Source organism: Carettochelys insculpta, chromosome 6 (genome assembly GCF_033958435.1).
Source record: "Carettochelys insculpta isolate YL-2023 chromosome 6, ASM3395843v1, whole genome shotgun sequence".
In the NCBI taxonomy this organism is placed as follows: Eukaryota; Metazoa; Chordata; order Testudines; family Carettochelyidae; genus Carettochelys; species Carettochelys insculpta.
Genome location: NC_134142.1, coordinates 78,765,654 through 78,791,299, shown reverse-complemented (window position 1 = coordinate 78,791,299; position 25,646 = coordinate 78,765,654). Strand labels below are relative to the sequence as shown.

General features: G+C 42.3%; 1 protein-coding gene across 10 annotated transcripts in view; it reads right to left on the bottom strand.

Moving 5' to 3' along the window:
• The window catches only part of DENND5A (DENN domain containing 5A), a 116,306-nt gene that overhangs the window by 67,146 nt on the left and 23,514 nt on the right, over positions 1 to 25,646 (bottom strand). For all 10 annotated transcript variants that reach the window (XR_012645989.1, XM_074997429.1, XM_074997431.1 and 7 more), the window contains one exon: positions 9,398 to 9,585. Coding sequence is in view for 9 of the 10 variants with exons in the window: in XM_074997429.1 (XP_074853530.1) it covers positions 9,398 to 9,585 (188 nt within the window). In the remaining variant the exon portion in view is untranslated. The remainder of the gene's footprint in view (positions 1 to 9,397; positions 9,586 to 25,646) is intronic.

The window sequence follows — 25,646 nt, the reverse complement described above, 5'->3', positions numbered from 1 at the left end:
CTTCGGTGCGGCGTGTGTATCACAGGGGGAGGGCTTGGTGCTAACAGCAGCGCAGCCCTGTCCAGAGATGGACTGCGGTGCCGAGTTTTTGATGTTGCCTTGCCCCTCCACTGCGGGGCTGGCACCGCCCCCTTCCTTGCCGGGGATCTCGGCCCCGCTGTCAGCGCCGCGCTCAGCACCGTCAGCTGCGGTGCCGCGCGGGTATCCCCCTCCAGTGCCTGCAGGCTCCATGCCTGGCACCCCTGCACCACTGGTGCCGCGGGGGTCTGTGCCGCCTGTGACGGTGCCGCCGCCTGAGTATGCGGCCGGTAGCTGTGTGCTTCGCTCGTCCTGCTCGCTGCAGATGCACGGCAAGGATTGAGCCAGGGAAAGTTCCCTCCCTTTCTGCACTGAAGGCGGGCGGGCGGGGTAGAGCACAGTGAGAACGCGGACGGGAAGCCTGTAATTCCCCCAGGCGTCGGATGCCTTTGCTATGCCCCACAGAGGCCGGCATAGCTTCACGGCATGACTCACGCTGTGTAAAACCTGAAGAGGCCATTGTGGTGAGTCCTTTATTGTTAAGAGGGTACTTAACACTTAATCCGTGCCTTTCCACCCCAAAGAGTGATCACCGGCCTGCAGCAGCAGGTGGCCTAATGGCCTTCACATCCGCTCCTCTCTTCTCCGCTCCTCTCTTTTTTTTTTTTTTTTTTTGCTGGTATTCTCTTTGTCTTTGCTTTCTCTCTTCTTTCTTTTTTTTTTTTTGTTTAACAACCGAAAAACAAATCACACGTAGAAAAGAAAAACCACTAAGTAATCTGACTCTGGCCTTAGCCTGAGTGGATTCCGTCTGCAGCCGATGGCGGTTGAGAAGGAACTGGCGGGGACTGGATCGTGCACGCGGCCAGGGGTGTGCAGGGGGGGCGGCGCGCGCCAGCGCATGAGCGATCCAGGAGAAACTGCTAGAAGATTTCCGATCTGCAGCGCCGGGCGAGCCCGACACCTATTGTGGAGCACCCACAGGGACCACTTGAAGAAGAAGAGAAGACTGAGAGGTGATTTAATAACAGCCTTCAACCTCCTGAAGGGGAGCTCGAAAGAGGATGGGGAGAAATTCTTCTCAGTGATGACAGATGGCAGAACAAGGAGCGATGGTCGGAAGTTACAGAGGGAGAGGTGTAGGTTGGATATTAGGAAAAACTACTTCAGTGGGAGGGTGGCAAAGCACTTGAATGCGTTGCCTAGACAGGTGGTAGATTCTCCATCCCCTGAGGTTTTTAAGTCCAGCTTGACAAGGTCCTGGATGGAATGACTTAGTTGGGGGTGATCCTGCCTGAAGCAAGGGGCTGGACTAGATGACCTCCTGAGGTCCATTCCAGTTCTATGATTCTATGAACTAATCGGAAATAGATGAATCAGTGGTCAATTTAGGGGATCTAGCAAAGACTCACCAAATCAATCAGAGATTGTTCTACAGTCAACCTTAATACCCTACCCAAGATGAGAATATAAGGTAAGTCTCCCAGAGAGTCCCTTCAACACTGCAGGTAGTCAGCCTAAGGTATCCCCACTCCAGCTACATTATTCACGAGGCTGGAGTTACATACCTAAGGTTGACTTACTGTGGTAGCATAGACATAACCTGAGTACCACCACTGGCATGTTGCAGATCTAAACCCCATATACACAGTTTCAAAGCCTTCATTCCTTTTACCTGATTTTGCTGCAATACAAGAATTCAGGTTCTTTTCTGGTCCTACAGAACTTGAGCTATTTTTACACTCTGCAGCTGGCTTTCCTAATAAGCACCAAAGGCTGTGTCTGGGCACCAGATTTGTACTACTGCTGTTAGGGTTTTGATTTTTCTTACTAAAATAGTTATACTAGTACAAATTCCAGAGTGGACACATTTACACTAGCATCTCCAGATTGGCACAAATCTACAGTGTTTTAAAGTGTGCTGCTTCCACAGCTGGTGGGGGTGGGGCAGGCTACTGTGCTTTAACAATGAAGTATAATCCTCAAGGTCTGTCTTCTCTAAACTTCATTCAGACTTACTGCCTAATAATGTGAGCTAATCAATATGCTTGTACACAATAGTTTGGACACAGCACAAACATCTGTTCCTGATAGTAAGCCTCACCCTTGCTGACTGAGCTAACCTTGTTATCCCCACCCTTGCTCTGTCTTATTTATACCTGGCCCTGCAGATTTCCAAGACCAGCACCTGATGAAGTGAGTCTGTGCTCACGAAAGCTCATGCTCAAAACTTTTCCGTTAGTCTATAAGGTGCCACAGGACCCTTCGTTGCTATTTCCTTACTACGGATCACTGTCTATTTAGCCTCTGGGGCAGACTCACATATTCATACAGAATAAAGTGGTAGAGCTGCCTGAGCAGACTTCCAGATTCACTCACATAGATGGGTACCTCTATCCCCAGTTTGGGGTACATCCAAGCAGCAAGATTTGCTTGTATGCAGCATTCTTCCATAAGTGATGAGAGAGGGCACAGATTTGTGTTACTGAGCTCTGCAGGCCTACCTGAGCATAAGTTTGTTTAGTTTCCAACTCAGATTATCTAATTGCAAACTTGTACTTCTGAAGTTTGGAGTACCTTTAGAATACCCCTGGTAATTCAGGGAAAAACCAAACAAGTTCCAAAACAAATCTCCAAATTCAATAAATAAATAAATAAAACTGGACTTGCAAACTCTAGAAGTTAGACTCCAAGTTGGAGTGCCACCCCCAAACCTAGAAGGTGAGAGGTGGTCTGTCCCCCGAAAGCTCACCACCTAATAAGTTATTTTGTTAATCTTTAAAGTGCTACTGGAGTGCTTTTTTGTTTTGATAAACCTAGAAGGTGTAGGGTTGCTAAGCATCAGGGCCTACAAAGGCCAAGGCAAGGGAGATGCGGGGGCTGGTTCTGCACAGCAGAAGGTGTAGAGCCAAGTGCAGAAGGGGTGGGGCTAAGATCACATCACTGGGCTCTCCCCCCCACACACACACACACACTCCCTCTCACAGCCACATGCAGCTGGAGCAGCAATGCACTTCAAAAGGGCCAGAGCTCCAGCCACCACCATGGACAAAGTAGCAGAGGCAGGAACCCTGGGCCTCTTTCAAAACACCAGCCCCAGTGGCAACTGCCTCCTTCGCCCCTCCCCCCGACTGGCAGGCCTGCTGGGTATCTAGTTGGCACCGGGAACGCCCATGACAAGTCCTGTTGATGGTGCAGCAGGCCTACGAAAGGCTCCGTGACTGCCCTGCCAGCATATGCCCTGCAGGGGTGGTCAGGGCAGTGCTGCATGCTACCCCTCCTCCAAGCACCACTTCTGCAGCTTCCATTGGCCAGGCACTGTTGCCATTGAGCGTTATAGGGGTAGTGCCTGGGCGGTGTGACCAATGCATACTGTGCAGAGCTGCCTCGCTGTGCCCCTGCTGAGAGGCTGGATATGCCAGCTGCTCCCACAACCAGCACAGGCCCAGAGCTGGTAGGGAGCGTGCCATAGCCCCACGGTGACACTAACACTGCCCGTTGTAAGCATCACCTGACAAGAACCCACACACCAAACCCCCTGCCCCCGGTCAGAACTCCCCGCTGCACCCAATTTCCCTATCCCAGGCCTGAGACGACCCCCCTGCACATGCCCACAAACCCACACCTCAGTTCTGAGACCACTCCTGTACCCCAACCCCCTGCCTGAAGCCCCCTCCCACATCCTGAACCCTTCATCTCTCAACCCACACTGGAGCCTGAATCCTCAGCTGGAGCCCCTACCCCCTCTCCTACCCCAACCCGCTGCCCCTGCCCAATGAGAGTGAGCGCAGGTTGGAGAGAGTAAGTGACAGTGGGAAGGGGGCTGCACTGAGTGGAAGGCTGGGCCTGAGGAGAAGGGGCAGGGCAGGGCAGGGCAAAGGGTGCTCGGTTTTGTGCATTTGGAAAGTTGGACACCCAAAGATAGGGAGGAACCCTTTGCGAAGACCTAATGTGACCACTCACCAGGGGATAGCACCAGACCTGGTAAATTAGAAAAACGTGCAAGGTAAAACACACATAGTAGTACTGAGAGTAATTCAAAAAATAATTCCGATCAATTACTAGGAGTAGAGATTGATGTTACAAACCTTGAAAATAAAGCCACAAGGTGGGACAGGTAGAAACAAAGCCGTTTCAAAGAATAAAAGAAAACTGTCAAAAATTAGAGGCTCCAACCTTTGGCTCACTGCAGGAGAGACCAGAGCACATGGAGCAGTGAAGTTGGAAAAATATTTAAAGCTAAAATGTTTTGGCACCTTAGCTTCCCTCCTATCTGCCAGCAGTTTATCATCAAGAAAAAAAACATTTCCTCTTTTAAACCTGAGACCATTCTGAGTGCAGGCAGAGCAACTAATAATAATGCTGTAACGTCAGCCAAACACTCAGATGGATCCAGAATACCAAAAATCCTATAAATATTCACATTTACCTCATCACTAAAAAGGAGAAGAGATGAGGAAACCTGCCATTCTTAGGGAGCGACTGCTGCTTTATTTATAAACGTATTTCTGGAATTCGGAGAGCACACTTACATTTTCCAATCATCTGATGAGGTATAACTTCCTCTCTGCTAAGAAAATATTAACTAACTAATGAAGCAGTAGAGGCAAAGGACAGACTGAACGTGAACTGAGATTTCTCTCTCCTTCCACCACGGGACTTGTCAGAATGAAGTACTACATATTCATGGGGTGTAAGAATGATGCAGTCTGGCTCTTCGAACAAGAAACTGAAACATTTAAGCCTCAGATGAGCCAGGCGTTAGTTCAAGCTGTTCCAAACGCTCTTTAATTATACTGGAAAACACATTTCAACATTACATTTGCCCTCAAAAGATTCTGTTCTTTGAACTGTGATAGAAAAGTAATTTCTAATTCTCCACAAGTTCTTTGTAGCAAAAGTTCCTATGCAGAAGTGCTTCATGGATCACATTGAAAAAAAGAGAAGGGATGGATATATTCCACCATAGATCTTTTACGAATACTGAGAACATCCTTCAAAAAGTCACTTTCTTGTCATCTAGTTTAGATTCATACATGAATACAGTATAAAAATTAATTAGTCATGTGGCACTTTAAAAACACTAACAAAATAGTTTATTAGGTGATGAGCTTTCGTGGGACAGATCTACATCTTCAGATCATAGCCTTACCAGAACAGACTCAGTATATAAAACACAGCGGTCCAAAAATTGTTATCAAGGTTGACAAATCAGAAAAATTGTTATCAAAGTTGGCAAATCAGAAGAGCAGAGAGACGGGTGCAGGGAAAAGGAAGTTAAGTGTTACGCCAAACATCAACATGTGTAAAAGAGTCCTTATAACGGGTCAGGTAATTGCTGTCCCTATAAAAACCATGCGTTAATGTGTCAAATTTGAATATGAATGTTAGTTCTGAGCATTCCCTCTGTAGACAGTTAAAGTCTCTTTTCAGTAGAACACAAACTCGCAGGTCTTTAACAGAATGGCCCACTCCATTAAAGTGCTGGCTGACAGGTTTGTGTATTTGGAGATTTTGGAAGTCTGCTCTATGTCCATTCATTGTCAAAGTGTGTTTGCAGTTTGTCATAGGTACATAGTGTGTGGGCATTGCTGTCACATGATGGCACATAGGATATTAGTTGAGGAACAGGAGAATGTGCCTGTCATTCTGTAATTAATGCGGTTAGGTCCAGTGATGGTATCTCCAGAATAGATATGTGGACAAAGTTGGCAACGGGGCTTGTCGCAAGGAAAAGTTCCAGGATTAGTATTATTGCAGTATACCTGTGGTTGCTAGTGAGAATCCTCAACAAGGTTGGGAGGCTGTCTATAGGAAAGAGCAGGCCTCTCGCCTAGGGACTTCTGGAGTGTGCCATCATGATTTAGGATAGGTTGTAGGTTTTTAATGATGTGTTGCAGTGGTTTGAGTTGAGGACTGTAGGTAATGACCAGTTGTGTTCTGTTATTGGCTTTTTTGGGCCTATCTTGGAGTAGATGGTTTCTGAGTATTTGTCTGGACCTGTCGATTTGTTTTTTTACTTCTCCCGGTGGGTAATGAGGTTTATGAATCCTTGGTAGAGATCTTGTAGTTTTTGGTCTCTGTCAGTAGGATCAGAGCATATGCGATTGTATCTCAGGGCTTGAGTGAAAACAATACATCTCGTTGTGTGTGCAGGATGGAAGCAAGTAGGTAAGTGTAGCAGTCAGTGGGTTTACAGTAGAGAGTAGTACTGATCTGGACATCAGTGATTTGTACTGTGGTGTCCAGGAAATGTCTCTCTTGTGCGGAGTGGTCAAGGCATAAGTTGATGGTGGGGTGCAGATTGTTAAAATCTCTGTGAAATTCTTCTAGAGTCTCTTTACCATAGGTCCAAAGGATAAAGATGTCATTGATGTATCGTAAGTAAAGGAGAGTTAATAGCAACAGCGATTCCTAAATGCTCGTTCCCAAGTCATCCATAAATATATTTGCATATTGTGGGGCCATGCAGGTGCCCATAGCAGTGCCACTTATCTGGAGGTATATATTGTCCCAAAATCAGAAATAATTGTGGGTGAGAACAAAGTTACATTGGTCAGCCACCAGGTTAGCTGTGGTTATGTCAGGGACTGTATCCCTCACTGCTTGTCATCCATCTTCATGTGGAATATTGGTGTAGAGTGCCTCTACGTCCATGGTGGCAAGAATGGTGGTGTCAGGAAGTTTTCCAATGTTTTGTAATTTCCTCAAGAAGTCAGTGGTATCTCGGAGATAGCTAGGAGCATTGGTAACGTAGGGTTTGAGGAGGGAGTCTACATAGCTGGATAGTCCAGAAGAAAGGGTGCCAATACCCGAAGTGATAGAGCATCCGGGGTTTCCAGGTTTGTGGATTTTGGGAAGCAAATAGAATAAGTCAGGTCGGGGCTCAGTTGGTGTCTCGGAAAGAATAAGGTCCTGAGTAGAAACAGGTAGTTCCTTAAGTAAATGGTGTAGTTTCTTTCGGAATTCCGAAGTCAGATCAGAGAAAAAAAGAGGTCTGTAAAATGTGGTATTGGAAATTTGTCTGGCTACCTCCTATTCATAGTCTGTCTTATTGATTACAACAACAATAGCACCCACTTTGTCAGCTGGTTAGGTTATATCATCTGGGTTATTTTTGAGACTCAGCACAGCATAGCGTTCAGCATAGTTAAGGTTGTGTCTCATTTGGTGCTGTTTGCATATAATGTCAGTCTGTGCATGGTTACAGAAGCACTGAATGTAGAATTCCAGACTTTCACAGAATACAGACCAACACGGCTATCTCTCTGTCAGTATAAAAAACTATATATGTGAAGTGAAATTTTCTCCAGATTCTAAGGACAGGCCTCCCCCTCTGTTGAAGAGGGATTATTTTTTTCAATCTGTTGCATACGTTTATGTTATTATATAAGAAGTCTATGCACTAACAAATAAGATATATTACTAATACCACCCCCTCACACACACACTTATTTCACTCCCACTGGCAGCTAAAAAAACAAAACAAAACCAAAAACAAAATCAATATTAGTTACATTAATTGGACCATGAAAAACAAGTAAACAAGAAATCATCTGAAGTAACTGACCATTCTTAAAGTGCTTCATGATCCTGGTGCATAAACAAGGAGAAAAACAAAACTATACTGCTCAATGTGGGCTTAGCATCATTAGAAAAAACACAAAGCCCTCAATGCTGATGAGAAAGAACGTGACAGTATTGGTAGGAAAAGATTTCATTTTTCAGTTCCTACAACAAATGGAATATAAACACCAGATGACATGCAGATTTGAATAAAAATAACAAAGTGCTGACATAGTGACTTAAGTGGAGGCTTACAGAAGAGTCACCGCTCAAATGTCAAGAGGTCTTTTTAGTGAGAGTTTTCTCTGCCACGTTGTGCTTCTGTACTGCTGGATATTGAAAAGCAGGTAATTTTTTCTGCCAAATCTTCCAGATTTCTCTTTTGTGTTGAAAAAATATAAGGTAAAAAGAAAACAAAGGAGGTAACTAGATGAACAAAAGGACCCAGTGTCCATGGACATCATTAAGATTCCATAACCAGCCTCTTCCCATATATTTCCAGTGCCTCTTCAGCTAGTGTTGGGGATGGATGTGTCCTGCCTATACATTAGCCTTTAAATGGATTTTAACACTGGTTGGATCATACAGCCCAAATTGTGCTTCACAGATATTAATTCTGAAAGGAACAGTCTACTGAAAAAGTCTAGATGCCTGTCTCTCTCACGAGAGTGTTGGTAATTGTCTGCAAAATGTAAAGAAACAATATGAATAAAACAATGTAATATTCTTGCATCTATAGGTACATTTACTTCTTTAGACCATTTTCCAAAAACAGTTCATCCAAACCCAGATGTTTTAATAAGCATTTAGATACTTCTAATAATGCTGGAAAATCTCTAACTTACAGTAATGTGCTCTCGCATGCCAGTATGTTCAGACTTCCATATTGCTTCCCTGTATTAGTTATATGAAAGCAGACTGGATAGCCAAAACTCCTTCTGGATGTCTCTTTGCAGGCAGTTTTAGGGTTCAAAACTCCCTGTACTTTTGAGAATGAATATAGGGCACTATCAGTCATTTACAAAGTCATCAAATATGCAACATGACTCCTAGGCAACAACAGACATCTGCCAGCCTGGTGCTCTCCCACAGCTCAGAAGGGGAAATCCGCTTGAGGATTTTGGAATTAAACAGCATGAGAAGGTACCCGTGTATGTTAAACTCAAGACCACCAGAAGCAAAGCTCCTATTTGGTTTAGCAGCCTCATGCTGACAGCTGCCTTCTTCCGTAGCCATTCCCCTGTGCAGTCTCAGACAGTGCTTAAGGACATTCTGTCATTGCACACCCTGATTTCCACAGGCAGCCACTCAAACCTTTTCTGTTGAGCATGTAAGCTGGTGCTGGGTGAATCAAGGGAACAAAATAAACATAATGCAGCTATTTGTGCTGTCCCAAACCCATACTTAGTTGGTCAAGTATTTTGGGTAGGAATCATCCTTTTATTCTGAGTCGGCATAGTGCAAACACTATTACAGTCAACTAGCAACAAAAATATTGACATCACTAGAGTTCAAAATGTATTTTCTCTCCAAGTACTTTTGCTGCATAAATATACGTAAGTGGCAGATTACTACAGCAGATAGTTCCCAATTCAGTGAGATCTATTTCCTGCTTTCATTGGAATGGATTTTATCCCATATCTCAAAATGAAATTCATCAGAACAATGGCAACAGGAATGTCCATAATGCACATTTCCACTTTACATTCCCTCTCATGGATTTCACTGTTCACTCAGTTTCTTTCACTTCTCCCGAAATAACTTAGTAGCCATGTAAAATATTTACATATATATCCAACCAAGCTTCTCTCACCTCTTGAGGCAGTTCCAGCTTAGACCTATCATCTAGTCCATTGGAGTGCAAGCCCATCAAATAAGGGACAGGGGCATCTAGGAAATGAAGGAGAGAGGCTGGCAGGATGGGAACATATACATGCTGCCACTGGAATGGAAACATTAGTGCGGTGATGGTCTCAGCCACAGTCATCAATCTCTGGTAATCTAAAAGTCAAAGAAAGAAAGAAATACACTTAAAACTCAAGCCAATAAATTGACAGGATGCCATATGGTTTGAATAAAAAAAGTCTACACTACTTCGAAGTACCCATCAGAGAGTCTACACACATTTTCCCTTACTTTGAAGTTAACTTTGAAGTAGGGAGCCCAACTTCGAAGTCCTTGCTCCATTTCCGGGAATGGAATAGTGCCCTACTTCAAAATTTGAGTGTAGATGCTCAATTTGAAGTTGCTTACTTAGAAGTAAGCAACTTCAAAGTTATTTTTGTAGTGCAGACACAGCCTAAGTCTAACTGTTTGTCAAAAAGGTCATACCCAGACCTCTGTAGTTTGAGTCAAATTTATTGTTTCCTTTTCTAGCTATAAAAGTACATATGCACGCATGTGACTGACCCAGTATTCTACAACTGGTTAACATAGAAAAAGCGTCCTGTTTGGTTAATAAACAAATCACACTGACTTAATCACATGCGAGGCAAACAGTCACAGGAAACACATTAGAGAGCCACTTGCAGCACCTGAGCCTCAGTCAGGGTATCACTAATCTAAACAATCTTATGCCAACGCACAACTTCTTTTGCACCTCATTGCAGGCTGCATATATGAGTTTAACATAATTGATTAAGAGAGGGCATAATATAAAAAAAGCTAAATCATGCTAGAAGTCACACAGCACTGATAAAAGCTAGTTCAGGCATTCATCTAGTCACCCTTTGCTTTTGACAACGAGCTGACAGACACCAACGTACCATTTGGAGCACTGAAGCAGTCTTATTGTGGAATAAAATAGCAGTATTTCCAGTTGAATTCCCACTTACAGATCCATAGCAACTCCACTGTAAAAGCTAGCACCAGGCTGAAACCCAGCGTACCTGGGATCTCTGAAACAACTTTCTTTCTTAAATGTGTTGATTAAAAACTGCTGCAAACCATTTTGTACAGCAACAAGCACAACCAGGATGGTCAATAAATAATTGGCTGATATCTGAAACAGCTTAATTTGAATTTGCAACTAATTATTATATGGCACTAGTTCTTGCCAGAAATTTAACTTAAATATTCAAGGTTGAAAGGTTGTTTGTTTGTTTTTTTTTAAAGAAGTGATTAACTAACCACATGTGCACAAAATGCTGCTGTCTACAGCCATTTCCAACAGATTTTTACTAGCCCATTATTCAGTGTTCATATTACAAAATTGTGTCAAAGCAAATACTTTTTACAGAGTGATTTTAAATAATTGAAAGAAGAGCCATAAAATTCTTACACAATCCATAAGGTATCAGCAGTGGAAGAACCTCAAAATGGTTCCATGCAGATCAATACCTGAAAGTTCAGAGGGTTTAGCTGACCTGTCTAAATCTGCTTCTCTATGAACTGGGCTGGCAAAGACTGCTCAGACAAGCTTTCAAGACTTAAAATAATTCATGCTTCCAGTCAAGCTGGAAATACAAGAATAGTCTCCCTCACAGCACCTTAGCAATGTCTGATTTTAGCCAGAAGATGCATTTTTTTTTAAAAATTAATGAGAAAGAAAGGAGGAAAAAAATAGTTCTCATCTCCACAACCTCAAGTTTTGTTTTTCTTCTTCTCAACCTGTTTACAAAACCTAGTAAATATAAATCTTGAAACGCATCTGAATACACTATTTATCATCAGTTTAAAAAACGGCTACACATTGTGTTAAGTCTGGTATCTTATGGGAGGAATTAGCAAAGGGAGAGAGCAGGATTTTTTTTTTTTTTTTTTTTTAAATATGACAAGTATCAGAGGGATAGCCATGTTAGTCTGTATCTGCAAAAACAATGAGAAGTCCTGTGGCACCACATAGCCCAACAGTTTTGGTTTGTTTTTTTTTTGGGTGGGGGGAGCATAAGTTTTCATGGGCAAAAGACCCACTTTACCAGATGAAGTCATTTTTTGACAAAAAAAAAAAAAAAAAAAAAAAAAAAAAAACCAACATGCTCCAAAAAAGTCTGTTTGTCTATAAGATGCCACAGGACTTCTCTTTTTAAAATAGACTCTTATGTGTCCATACATTCAAAGTTATGGCTACAATTCCATCCTTAGTGGCCCTACTGAGTGTTCAGACAGTAGAATCTATGTTTTTAACTTGGTACTTTTTCTTTCAGATTAATATTCCCTCTCTCTAACTGCTGGACTCTTCAGTATTTATGTACATGATTTTTTTTTTTTTTTAAATTCACTTTAAAATTAAACACATTAATTGTAAAATAAAGGCTTCCCCTCCCCGCCCCCGGCCCTTTCCCTGACCATTTCTGTCGCTCTTTCCTTTGCTGTCAGACTTTGATTAAAATAAGGATCTTCAAGTAACTTTGTGCGGACAAGCAGACAGATGCTGATACCCAGATACAAATTTCAGGATCTAAGGTAGTTAAAAAAAAATTTAAATTTCCCTTTGGAATCATGGAATTCACAGTTAAGTCAGCAACTCTGTCCTTAACACCATGTACCAGGGAATGCAGTCATCTTTCATCCTGTTTAGACAAGCTATTCCTAGCTACTTAAGCTTCAAAATAACTGCAGCCACATGTTCCAAGCTTCATAGAGTCACCTCTAGGAAATATTGGATTTAAGAAGTCATATCTTGGAGGAGTGCTGGTTGCATCATTAAAATTTTTCTGTGACCTTATTTGTACATTTTTGCGCTTTACCAAAAATCTATGCTTTACAAAAGATTGCATTTCACGCTGAAAACTCAGGGACGTCAGAGGAATTGTACACCTTTATGCAAGGCTGAATTTGGCCTACTGTATTTGTTTAAGGAATACTATATTTTATGCATCTCTTTTCATCCTGGAAATAACAGATCCTTTTTAAAGTGTCTTAAATATTTTTATCTGGAAACTGATATGTTATCCCTGTAAACAGTAATCCACACAGAGCTGCCAGAGAACAGAAACTCCATCTATTCCATACTATTTTTTACATCTTTCCCCTTTGATCTCTGGATTTAATTCAGAGGATTTTTAAGTCAACCCTGCTAGTATATCTTCCTCACTTGGTTCTGTTTTCCCATAGCCTGACTGTCTGAAAATACCCTGTGGAGAAGCCGTAACTTGACATTATTGCTTTTGTATTGTTTTTACTTTATTTACTGTTTAGTGGACTAAATTATTTATGTGTCTTGCACATCACCAGGAGTCCATTTACCTCTATTAATTACTACTATTTAGAAATAATCCCAGAAGAAAAATGAAAGAGATTAAGACCAATTAAAGTTGGTCTAAAAACGTAGTCGGGGGAAATCTCTGCAATATTCTTCATCAAATGTGCAGTGACTCATAAATACATATGGGTATTTCTTCTGAAAAAGTGGCATTCTGCTTATTAAGTCACCCAACCAGATACATAAAATAACATTTGTGGTGAAGGGAACTTTTTGACATTTGCAGACTTCCTGCCACCGTTCTCCATTTTTGGAGAAAAGTTTCCAAAGAGCACATACCAAGGGAACACAAATCCTGAAATTCAAACTGATTATCAAGCATGCTCACACTACTCAACACACAATTGTGCAATTTTCTATTAGGCCTTGCTACACAGAGTTGTTTTTGGTTTTGGGTTTCTTGTTTTTGGTTGGTGGGGGAAATGTCACACTGGTGTGTAACACACACACAAATCCCACCCTGATGAACTGTACTGGATTTAAAAAAAAAGTGTTTGACACCGATTTAGCTTATTCTTAACTTCAAAACCTCAAGTAAACTGAGCTGACACACTTCAGTCATTATACCAGTAAAACACCTCTACATTGAGGAGTTTCACTTGCAAAATACCAATAACAGAAAAACACAACATACAAAGGTCTTAGACCAACAGTGCCCACTGTTTTTGAAAACATGAACCCCTTTTTGAGGTAAATGAAACCACTGCCTCCCCCAAATGTCATTAAAGACTTAAACAAGGTTTAATAATTCCATTTTAAAGCGCACCCTTAACTCTTCATCCCCTGTATCTTGATGCATCCTTTCCTTTCTGACAGGCATAAATGAGGATTAAAATAATTAGCAGGGACGTTAAAATATCACAGGCATCTAATTTAACATTCAAGGACTCAGTTGAGGCAGATCTCAGATCTATGTTTTCAAGCTCTCCACAAACACCTCTGCATCATCTATGCTTGCTTTCTATTTTTAAGAAGTCTTATACACAACCACAACAACTAGAGATCTTTAAAAAGACAGAAGAACTACTATGAAGACTGTCCACGTCCATCAGCTAGTCCTTAATGCTCCTATCTCACACTCTGGAAAATGCTGATTTACAGCAGAGTAACAAGCAGCTCTCTTTTGGAAATACCAATGTACACTGCATGCGGAAATCTTTACTCACTGACATGCAATGACAAAAACACAACTTCCTTTTCCCTGCTGAGGCAAACACTTGTAAGGTGCCATTACAACAACTCCACAATCCACAGAACTTCACCTCCAGGACAAACCACAACACGATAGGGCATTCCAACATCAATTTAGTGAAAAGTACCTCTAACCCCAGTCAAATTATTCAGACTCTGCAAGAGACTGAACTTCTGTCCCACCTCAGATCATAGCATCATACTAAGATGGGGAGAAGTAGAAGTCTTTCGCCAATTTGTGTTCAAATAAAATTATTTCCAACAATGGCAACCCCATCATCCACAATGACTACGTACCCAACAATAGGCATAAGAAAATAGTATCTGACGAGACACCTCACAACGGAAGAAATTTTAAATTATTATATTGATTGCATGAGGGAAAAAAATGACTTCAAATCCTTAACCATCGCATCTGCCACAAACTGCAGGAAGGATAGCCATATGGTCTCTGATATTCAACCACCAGATAACAATCCAACCAGCAGACAAAGGGGATGATATCACAGTTCTCAACCACAATAACCATACCAACAAGGCCAGCCAACTTACACCAACAACTGTAAAAAAAAAATCACAATCACCCCACATCAAAATGTACTTAGGAATTTAAGGGTATCATCCAATATTTTCTCAAACAATTTAAAGAGAACATCTACAATTTAATCCCCATAAACCCCAGGATTAAGTCAGACAATTACTACAGTCTATAATGCACAAAGAAAAATAAAGTAAGACACAAAAACATACACATCCACTGCGAATGAACACTTCACAGAAGTTCTGTGGCACCTTATAGACTAACATGTTTTGGCGCATAAACTTTCATGGGGAAAGACCCACTTCATGAGATGATCTGACAATGATGATGGTCTTTGCCCACGAATTTTCATGCCCCAAAATATCTGTTAGTCTATAAAGGTGTCAGAGGACTTCTTGTTGTCCTTGAAGACACAGACTAACACAACTACCATTTTGATACTTCAAAAACAGTCACTCCACTTCAGACCTTTCCGTACTCTTCAAAGAAACACTGCTCAGCACACTCAACAGACAAGAATACTAGCTTACATTAATTACTTTTGCTAGCCACTAAAAATCACAGTTTTGACGACAAAGGATTTAGGGCTCGTTAAAATAATCTGTAACCCTTTAATTTTATCCTATGACTGCAGAAGTGTTAAGAGGCCACTTTATCTTGAATGATCTCTTCGGGCTTGTCTTCACTTCTGCAAAGATTGACCCCATCAGGGTCAATCTTCCAGAGTTTGATTTTGCGTGTCTGATAAAGACATGCGAAATTGATCTCTCTGGGGTCAGCAGTCAACCCCTGTACTCTTCACAATGGCAAGGAGTAAGGGAGACCAACGGGAGAAACACTCCATCTACCTACCTTAGTGAATAGTAACAGAGAGGTAGCCACGTTAGTCTGTATCTTAGCAAAACAAAAAAGCAACCATGTAGCACTTTAAAGACGAACAAAATAATTTATTAGGTTGTGATCTTTCATGGGGCAGACGCACTTCTTCAGATCTGAAGATAGTACTGTACTGGAAATAATGCACTGAAGAAGTGGGTCTACCCCAAGAAGATTCATCACTTAATAAATTGGTCTGTTAGTCTTTAACAGCTCATGACTGCTTTTTTGTTTCCCTAGTAAAGACAGTCAAGTAAGTCACTTTCTGATATTTTGATTCAAAGCTACACAATTGTCATAGCTAGAATTGCAGATCTGAAAGAGACTTCAAGAGCTAATGTAGACCAGCCCTCAAAATGTATTAAGTACCAATGCTAGACAAACAATCTTGTAGTTAGCTGTAACACTCTGAATACCTTTCCCAGCCCAGAAGAGCTCTGCAAAACTCAAAAGCTTCTCTCTCATCAACAGAAGGTATCAAGTATCGGAGGGGTAGCCGTGTTAGTCTGGATCTGTAACAGCAACAAAGGATCCTGTGGCACCTTATAGACTAACAGAAAAGTTTTGAGCATGAGCTTTCGTGAGCATAGCATCTGATGAAGTGAGTCTGTGCTCACGAAAGCTCATGCTCAAAACTTTTCTGTTAGTCTATAAGGTGTCACAGAATCCTTGGTTGCTGCAACAGAAGATAGTATCTTTTTAGATGACCATCTCACCAACCTTGTCATTTTTGTAAAATGTAAGTTCCAGGCTTCACCTAAAAGAAGAGGGTAGCAGACAAACCTTATACTTATGTCGTGTTTTTGCTTAAAGCTAAGAATTTACTGATCATATCTGAAAATAAAACAAACATTCTAGTCACTGAATAAAAACACATTTAACAAAGTTGAACTGAGGCCATGATTATTTAACAAAGGTAAACTGAGGCCAAGAATGATGTATTTTAGAAAGCAAACATTCAGATTTCAATTAACTTCAGTTAAGGTTGTGATCACAATATATTTTAGTTTAAAAGGTCTGTCTCAAGGGGACATAAAAATCAGATTGTTTGCCCTATGTGCAACAAATTTACCAAACAGAAGTATATCCGCATTGCTTTGTGATGCGAGCTTGCAGTTCCTTGTTACGCAGTGCATCCACATGTCTCTGCATTGCATTCCAAGAAAATCTCACAGCACGATGATTTTGCCCCTTACCCCTATATTTATGTTCTACTTTTTCTTGCAGTGTATTCAGCAGAGATGTGTAGTAGAACCTCTAGGAATTTTGAGACATGAAGTCAAACTCATGTGGTTCCTCTCTTGGCTTCCCATAATGCATCTCTGTTTTGTCAGTGCTGTTTTTGATCTTCTGTGAAGCATCAGAAAGGATCCGCTGAATTTCACTATCATGGCAGTCATTAATAAGACCAGAAACACAGAGCTGTATTAGCAGTTACACAGCTGAATGGATTTGGATGCTGTAGGAATATGCCTATTAGAGGAGGAAATCAATAGTCACTTCTATAGGGCATTTATCTGAAGCAGTTTTACTCAGTGGATTGCAGCTTCTGGGCTTGGTCAGCTCAGGGTGACCAGCAGAAGAGAGTAGAAATTAAGCTGACAAAAAGCTATTTTCCTAGAAAGGAGCATGGAACTCACCTTGGAGCTGCAGCAGCAGGACACCAACATGAGCTTCCCTCAGCCTGGAGAATCACAGCAATTTGGGACTTGAAGGGACCTTGATAGGTCATCTAGTCCAGACCCCACACTCAGGCTTTTTTTATGCTACACATAGCAGTCAACTGCTGATATGCAATTTTAACTGCTGATTGCGTAGCTAAAATCAACTTAGACGTCAATTGCTATGGCTATATCCATGGAAGAAGGTTGACTGGTGTGTTTCTCCCGTCAACCTTCCTTAAACCTCACCATTTGTGAGGAGTTCCAGGGTCAACCCCGAAAAGCGCCATTTCACAAATGCACAAAAGAAAACCATGGAAGAACAACCCTGAGCAGGTCGCTCTTCCATGAGAGTGTGGAAGTGGGCTCAGAGAGAACTAAAGTATCATCTAGACCCTCTCTGAAGGCTGCCTGTCTAACCCACTCATAAAAACATCCAGTGATGGAGATTCCCCAATTTCCCTAGATCATTTGTTGCAGTGCATAACCACGCTGAGAGTTAAGAGGTTTTTCTGGTGACGTCCAACATGCTAGCCACATAGGCTAGAAGTATGTAGCCATCACCATTTTGAAGCTTGCCATCAATCAACAGCTAATGAATTTGGTATTAGTGGGTTAATTGTCTCTCCTGAAGGTCTGTAATGCTACTAAGGGAGTCCTGCTGTGCCAGGTCACAAACTGGTGCAGTACAAGAGAGGTTACTCACAGTTTTGCATGGATAGGGTTCTTGAACTGTATAGGAGATATGTGCCCAGTTCTTTACCCTCCACACCAGATATGAGACTTTATGAACAGACAAGAGGACTTCTCCATGGTGGTGAAAGGCCTGGTCGACCACAGTGGAAGGTTCACAAATACTAGAGTGCTATGATCTGGAAAGGTCCATTATGCCGAAAGTCATTTGAAACTCTTGTCTGTTTTTTGGAGCGAGCAAGAGTTGTTGCTTTCCATTCCACACTGAACATCAAAATTGGAGTTATCCTGGGAGACAAACATACTCTGCTTCCCTGGCTTATGAAGCCTTTTACTAGACATTTGGATAGGAAAAAACTATTTGCCTCTACCCTTATGAGCTGCAGAGTGACAGTGAGTGTGCATTATGAAGATGGGAAAGAAGTTGGAGGATGCCTCCTGACAAGAGTGGATGTTTGTCATAATAAGTGTTTGTGATATTTTGAAAACATCTGTGAGATCAATGAAATAAAATAGCAGGTGGGGGAAGGGGGAGGGGTAGATAGTTATGAGTAATTAATGTACTGTAAACAAGTAAAATGACTGAAATGTGTTGATATATTTAATTAGGAACTGATTCCACCACAAAGGATGTTAAGTAATGAATAAGCAGAGATACAGCTTAATTAAGTTTTGTGGCCAAGCTGTAACAAAGCTTTTTATTGTATTAATATTGTTAAATTACACTTCTTGAATAAAATAAAAACTAAACCAAGATCACAGAGAAAGTTAGACTAATGGAACTAAGGCATGGCCACGCTAGGAAGTGTTCAAACTCCTGTATGCCATGTGCTCAAAAGAGGTAATGTCAAAACAAAAGGCTCTTTAAGGAGAACAAACTGAAGTTTCTACAATATAGGATCCTGTGTAGACAAGCACTCTAACTTTAGATTTTTCAGACCAACAGTGCTTGACTCACAAGCATACAGAACTAGCAGAGTAGAGTGATGTCATCTGGCATAAAGCAGATACAGTATCAAAAAAACTTCTAACCAATTACAGTCACATCATTGAAACAGACAGGCTTCCAGGAGAGAGTTTGTTTTTTTTTTAAATTTTTAGAGCAAAATTTTCAAATGTGAGTGGTTACAGGCAGCACCCTAAATCCATGCCTAGACAAAACACTGTCAACAAAACATAGACCACATTAAAAATTAGGTAAAATGATTTCACATTCTACCTGTCTCGGGGTTCCCCTGCCAGCTTTGGGATAATAGAGCCAAACTTGTCTGCTTTAAAAAAGTGTTTTCCTTTCTTGCTATCTGAACACCCCCCCTACAGAAGCAAAACAGGAAATCAAAACTGATCATACATGGACAACAATGAAACAATTATACTTTAAAAACAAAAAAGCAGTCCAGTAGCACTTTAAAGACCAACAACATAACTTATTAGGTGGTGAGTTTTTGTGGGATAGACCCACTTCTTCAGACCAGAGACATACCAGAACAGAGTCAACATTTAAGGCACAGAGAACCAAAAATAGTTAAAGGCTGACAAATCAGAAGAGCAGAGGGGCGGTAAGAGTCGGGGGGGGTCAACTGTTAGCAGTTGAGTATGACCACTTGAGGCTCACCAAAACACTACAGGACATCCACAATCAAAGAAATTAGCAAGCTTCTATATAAAGCTTTTTTGTTAGGTTTGCTGTACACCGGGAGAAGAGAATGAATTTTGGAGACCTCAGTCGAATTCCTAAGGAATCAATCCCACCCTACAGGATTCAGTCCACTAACTTTAAGGGCTCCTAATGTTGACCTCTGCACTCCAGCTTTTCACAAGGTGTAATACCAAATTTGACCTTGCACAGTTGACCTCAGGATTGTACAGCCAGAGCACTGTGAAACTGGACACTCTTGGCCCTCTAGAAGTGTCCCAATGTGACCACTCTATCTACCACTTTCAGTTTTGCTGCTCTCCAGGAGTGCAGGGAACAGTCCATGAAAATTTGATTGACACACTGGTCAAACATGCAATGAAAATCAAAGCAAGCAGCACACCTCAACAGCAGATCTGGCCATGGTGTCCTGGATGAGCTCCAGCATGAAGCATGCAGGAGATCCAAGACCTCACTGCTGTGCTGGGAAAACTATGAATGAGCAAAAGAAATGCAGACATACATGTCAAGATCTGACAGGGCATGGAGGAAAAAGGACACACCAGGGATGTGCCATGTGAAAATAAAGGTGCTCAGGCAGGTGTACCATAAAACAAACTAATCAAATAGACCTTCGGGGTCATTGTTGAAAACATTCTGCTTCTATGAGCAGCTTCATGTGATTCTAAGGACAGACCCAACCACTGTCTGTGGATACGTGTGAAGAGATTTCTTAGGACGCCTCTGGCATCAGCAAGGAGGTAACGGTGGATGAGGAAGAAGAGGATGACAACAACAATGGTCAGCTAGTGAATGGAGAAGCTGATCTCTGACACCCAGGACCTCTTTATAATGCTGGATCTCATCCCCTCCTCCCAGGATGTTTTGCAGCCAGAACCTGATGGCAGGGAGGGCACCTCTGGCAAGTTCTCATTTTTAATTATGCTACAACTGGGCTGAAGCAATTAGGAATAATCTGAGGTGGCCACTGTAGCTACACAGCCAGTGGCCCCTGGGACAACTTGTTAGTGCTGATCCTCCTTGCACATCTCCATAAAGCTCTCAGATGGGTACTCTTAATTCTTCCAACAAGGTTTCTGAGGAGGCCTTATTCTGACCTCCACAACAGGACACCTTTCCATGCCAAGTCACCAGTAATCAATCCGGTGTCAGGGCACCAGAGAGCAGGGCAGCATAATGACTAGCCCCGTACCCACACTGAGTTAATGTTCATTCTTTATCAACGATTTAGTCTAAGGAAACTAATATTTTTTTTGTAACCTAGAGGAAGCAGGGGAAGGAGCATTAAGCTACAATATGATAGCACAAGCTTCTCTGCCATGCCTGGACCACCACCACCCCACACCTGCCGTGGTCCTGAGCTGCTGGCAGAAGGGAAATTTTCACTGTCCAGCCAAGGAGATGGTGAGGAGTGGTGGGAGAGAGAGAGAGAGACCACACCATGACCAAGAAAGCCAGGCACACGCACTAACCAGCACTGCCACAGCCCTTAGCCCACCTCTCCAACCACCATCCACTTGCAGCGTGCAAAGCTGTAAAAACTGCTTTTGCAACAACAGGCTTGAAACATGTCCCCAGTCTGCACCTTAGCATGGCTGGAAGTGAACTGATCCGAACAGCTCCCTTAAGATGTCTGCGTAGTACTTACTGCACGTAAGGATGCTTAAAAGCCAAAACTGTCTTTCCACAGAACATCCCTGTTGCCTTTCAAAGAGTTTCATTCAGGAGACTTCTTTGTGTGTTGTTAAACTTATCTACAATAAATATATCTCCTTTATGTCTGGCTTTCACTTATGTTTTGTTGCAGTGTGCTCAGCAGCGAGCTCTGACCACTGCCTCCCCTTCCCGCAGCTGTTAGACTGGCACAAATCTGCAGGAGAAATAAACATAAGACGACATGCTCATAGAGCACATGGCTGCTGCCCACGTGAACAGGGCACATTTAAATGTGAGGCGGAGAAGCGAGCTTATCAGAAAGACAAGAGTGCATTGCGTGAGGCGAAGCGAGAGCTCAGAGTTTAAACTGAGACTCAGGAGGAGATGTTGCGGCTGATGAGGCAGCAAACAGTGCTCCCGTAGTCGCTGGTGCAGGAGCACAGAAACCCCACTGTACCCATGCTTAACCACACGCCTTCCTCACTATGTTCCCTATTTTCCCCCCCATCAGTACCCCAGAATGTGGGTGGAGGGAAGTCAAGGGCAGCCTTGCATTCCACTCCCATTGACACTTCTGAGAGCAGAAAACAAAACTTCCCCCACCAGTGGCAGAAAAAATGCCCTTGCTAACCCACCCCTGAATCCTCTGCCATGAACTTTTAATGTCCCCTAAATAAAAATGATTACACTCAAAAAAAAAAAAAAAAACGCATCTTTATTGCTTGTGTTGCCCCACATGTGGGGGGTGGGGCAGGAGCGTGTTACAGGTTTTACAGGCAAGCACACATCAGTCAGAGGATAAATCCTTAGGAGCAACAGACATGACTGGCACATCGTTGCCTGGTCATTGATGAAGCTGTTTTTCAAAAGACTCCCATTGCCCCTCCACTGTACTCTCCCCTGGTGTCTGGCTGCTCACAAGTACTGAACAGGTCATCTGCCTCTGCTCTCCAGCCAGACATAAGTTTTCCCCCTTGCTCTCACATTAATTATGAATCATGCAGCAGGCTGCCACCATGACGGCAACGTGGCTGAGTCAAGAAGCTGCTGAACCTGCCTTTAAAATGCCCAAATGCACAGTCTATTACCATTCTGCACTTGCACAGCCTGTAATTCAACTGCTCCTTCCTGCAGACCAGACTGCCAATATAAGGCTTCATGAGCTAAGGGAACAAGGGGTAAGCTGGTCACCCAAGATCACTCCTGGCATCTCCACGTCTCCAATAGTGATGTTCTGGTTTGGAAAGAAAGTCCCATTCTGCAGCTTTCTACACAAACCACATCTCCCAAGGGTGCACATGTCATGCACCTTTCCTGACCAACATACGTGGATGTCAGTGAAACGATCCTTGTGATCCACCACAGCCTGCAACACCATGGAGAAGTACCCTTTGTAGTTTATGTACTCTGTAGCAAGGTGGTCTGGTGCCAAGATAGGGATGCACATTCCATCTATCGCCCTGCCATACCTGGGGAATCCCATCGCAGCAAAATCATCTGTTATGTCCTGCACATTTCCCAGAGTCGCTGTCTTTTGTAGCGGAAGGGTATTCACTGCTTTGGCTACCTGGATCACAGAAGCCCGCACTGTAGATTGGCCCACTCCCAACTGATCGCCCAGTGACCCAGAGCTGTCTGGCATTACAAGCTTCCACAGGCTACTGCCACTTACTTCTGAACTGAAAGAGTAAGTCTCATTTTGGTATCACAGCACTTCAGCAGAACTGGCACCCCAATGTGTACAAAGCATCAAATGCAACCAGCATCTCCCCTTCCTACTCTCCAGTGTCTCAAATTCATGTATGTCTGTCTTTTCAATCCTTCTCATGGCTGCTTAGGCTCTGCACATACTGTAGCACAATACATGAGGTGCTCATAATACTTGTTACAACCACATATATGGATATGAAAAAATAGTGTGAAAACACTTTTTGCCATTGCTTTGCAAGAAGAGGAGGAGACAACATGTGCACTATGGAAGGCTGACACCACACATCCAAAACCACCTGAGACACTGGGATAGAAACTCGCAATGCAACAAGGTGACAGTAGCTGTGGGATAGGTACCTACAGTGCAATGCTGACAAAGTTGAAGCTGGCCATGCTAATAGGGACACACTCCACCAACTTTATGTGCCAGTGTGGACATGCACCCTCAACTTTGTAAAAGCAGGAAATAGAAAATCAACCTGAACAAATCTGACCTAATTTTGTGATGCAGACATACCCCCAATCAATAATTACACCAGTATATGGAGAAGAGGAGACAGTAACTTTTATGAATATAGTATGTTCTTAGTTTATCCATTAAATATTGTTAAGAATAGGGGCGGATACAAACAGCAAGCACGAAATAAAAGAAAGGTCAGAAATAAGATAGCTCTGGGCAAAGAGTTTGAAGGGGATTAAGGGAACAATGGCTGAGACAGTTATAGGGAAGAGCTTTTTCCAGGCACCTGGTGAAGTTACACAGCTAATTTGATAAGGCTGACAGCCAGAGATCAAAATGACACTACACAATTAAGAAAAAAAAAATTCTCTTCTGAGAAGGAAGTGTGTTCAGTTGTCAGGGTCTATTGTTATGTACCTTCAGATGAATAAGCGTGGTTCTTCTGTGAAAGTGGTTTGAATTCATTTTAACTAGCTGAGGGTCTCAAAAATCTTTGGAGGAAGTTTTTTGCAACCAGTACAGTTGAGTCTATCATCAAGAAACCAGCTGCAAGCCACAGATCTAAGACCAGCTGAACCAGGGGATTTCACCCTTGAGAGAAGTGAAGCCAGTTGTCTGCCAAGTTGTCTTGTGAGGGTAGGAAAGGGGATTCACCTAGTTCCCACGTCACAATTTACTTCTTCCTTCATTCCCCTCAGCTGCTAATACACAGAAATGCGTTTCTGGAAAGGCCTGGGGAGGGCCTCAGGCAGTTAGTCTCAAGTGCGCCGAACCGTTGGCAGTGGGTCTCCTCACCCTCATCGGCAGGCATGTCCAGATTATCAGAATGTTAAGAGATTTAAGGGTTTTTTTGGAAGTATCTTATGGGAAAGAACTGTTGCAATCACCAAAATGGACAACTGCAAACTAGTTACTGAAGCACCAATGAGAGATTGAGAAATCTGCCTACTGGATGTGTATTCTAGTCATTCCCAACATTTAATATGTGAAATAGTTTGTTTTGTCAATCCACACAGATTATTACATGATATCATAATTTGTGTTATGTTGGGGGGGGCGGAAAAGAAAAGGAATGGCCCCATTTTATATGGTTTTTCTTATGCAGCTAACTAGTGAATAATGGATACAACACCACAGCTCAAGCATACTAATTCACTGCAACAGAACAGAAAGACGCCTGATTATTGTGACCATACCGGAATCATGTCCAACTCTGATCATATGGACACACATCTCAGTTCCTAATACACAGACATTGTTCTGATAGTGCCCTAAACACCTTGCTTTCTCATTGCTTTGTGTAATCAAATGACACTGCACATCGGGTACAGTAGATCTGCACAAGTTACTGCTGAACAGGCAGGGCATATTATAGTCATTTTACACACATTTTATTTGCATTTTGCTTATATTACAGATCACTTTAAACAGGGCAAGAAAGGCAGACTGGAAACCAGCAGATGATGTAATTAACACAAGCTACCTCAGGACTTCCCAGAGGGCTGACATGAAGCCTACACTAGCACGGCCACCTTGCTACTGCCATTGGGGCTGCACAACTGGCAACAACTCTAGGAAGCGCAAAAATCTCTGCACAGGTAACTGCACTTCCTGCAATGGAGTTGCACCACCAGACAAGTCTACAGGGTGACAAAACCTTAATGTAGCAACTGAATCAGGACGTGTCGTTAACACCTTCGCAAAAGTCTTAATCAGACAAAAATAATATAAAAAAAATATGAAGTGAGTCATGTGAAGGTAAATGCTGATCTAGTCTAGCACGTGCTACCCCTTCTAAAAATGTTTTATATTTGAATTTATATTTGGATTCAGGATCCAACAGAAAAACGAAGATTTTAGTTTTGTCAGATCACTCATCCAACTATAAAGTTTGGTTTGACACATTTTTGTAAACATCTACTATTAACTATATGCCTCTTGAAATGCAACCTCAGACTCATAGTTCATTGACTGCTTACAACCATCTATGTCTACAGTACAGGCACTGAAGTGACAGCTATAGCATTGTAGCCATGCTGCTGCAGCACTATAGTGTGAACACTTCCTACAATAAGAGGAGTTTTTTCCCCATCAGTGTAGAAACTACACATCTCCAAGGAAAGGGAAAGGCACCAAGATTGACAGAAGCACCCTTCCTCCATTGACTTAAATGCATCTGTACCAGAGATTAGGTCACACAACTACAGTGCTCAGGCCTGTGAATTTCTGATGCCAGCAAGGACTGTAGCTGTTTCAACCTATGTTGTCACTGGTTGAATGAAGTCAGAGTAGGAATTCAGGAAGCTGGAGGAATGGGGAGAAAACCATCCCTTGATTCCTCTAGTTACTAGTGGTTTTGACTGCCTCATGTCATTACAAGCACACAGGATATTAAAGTCAGGACAATTTTTAAA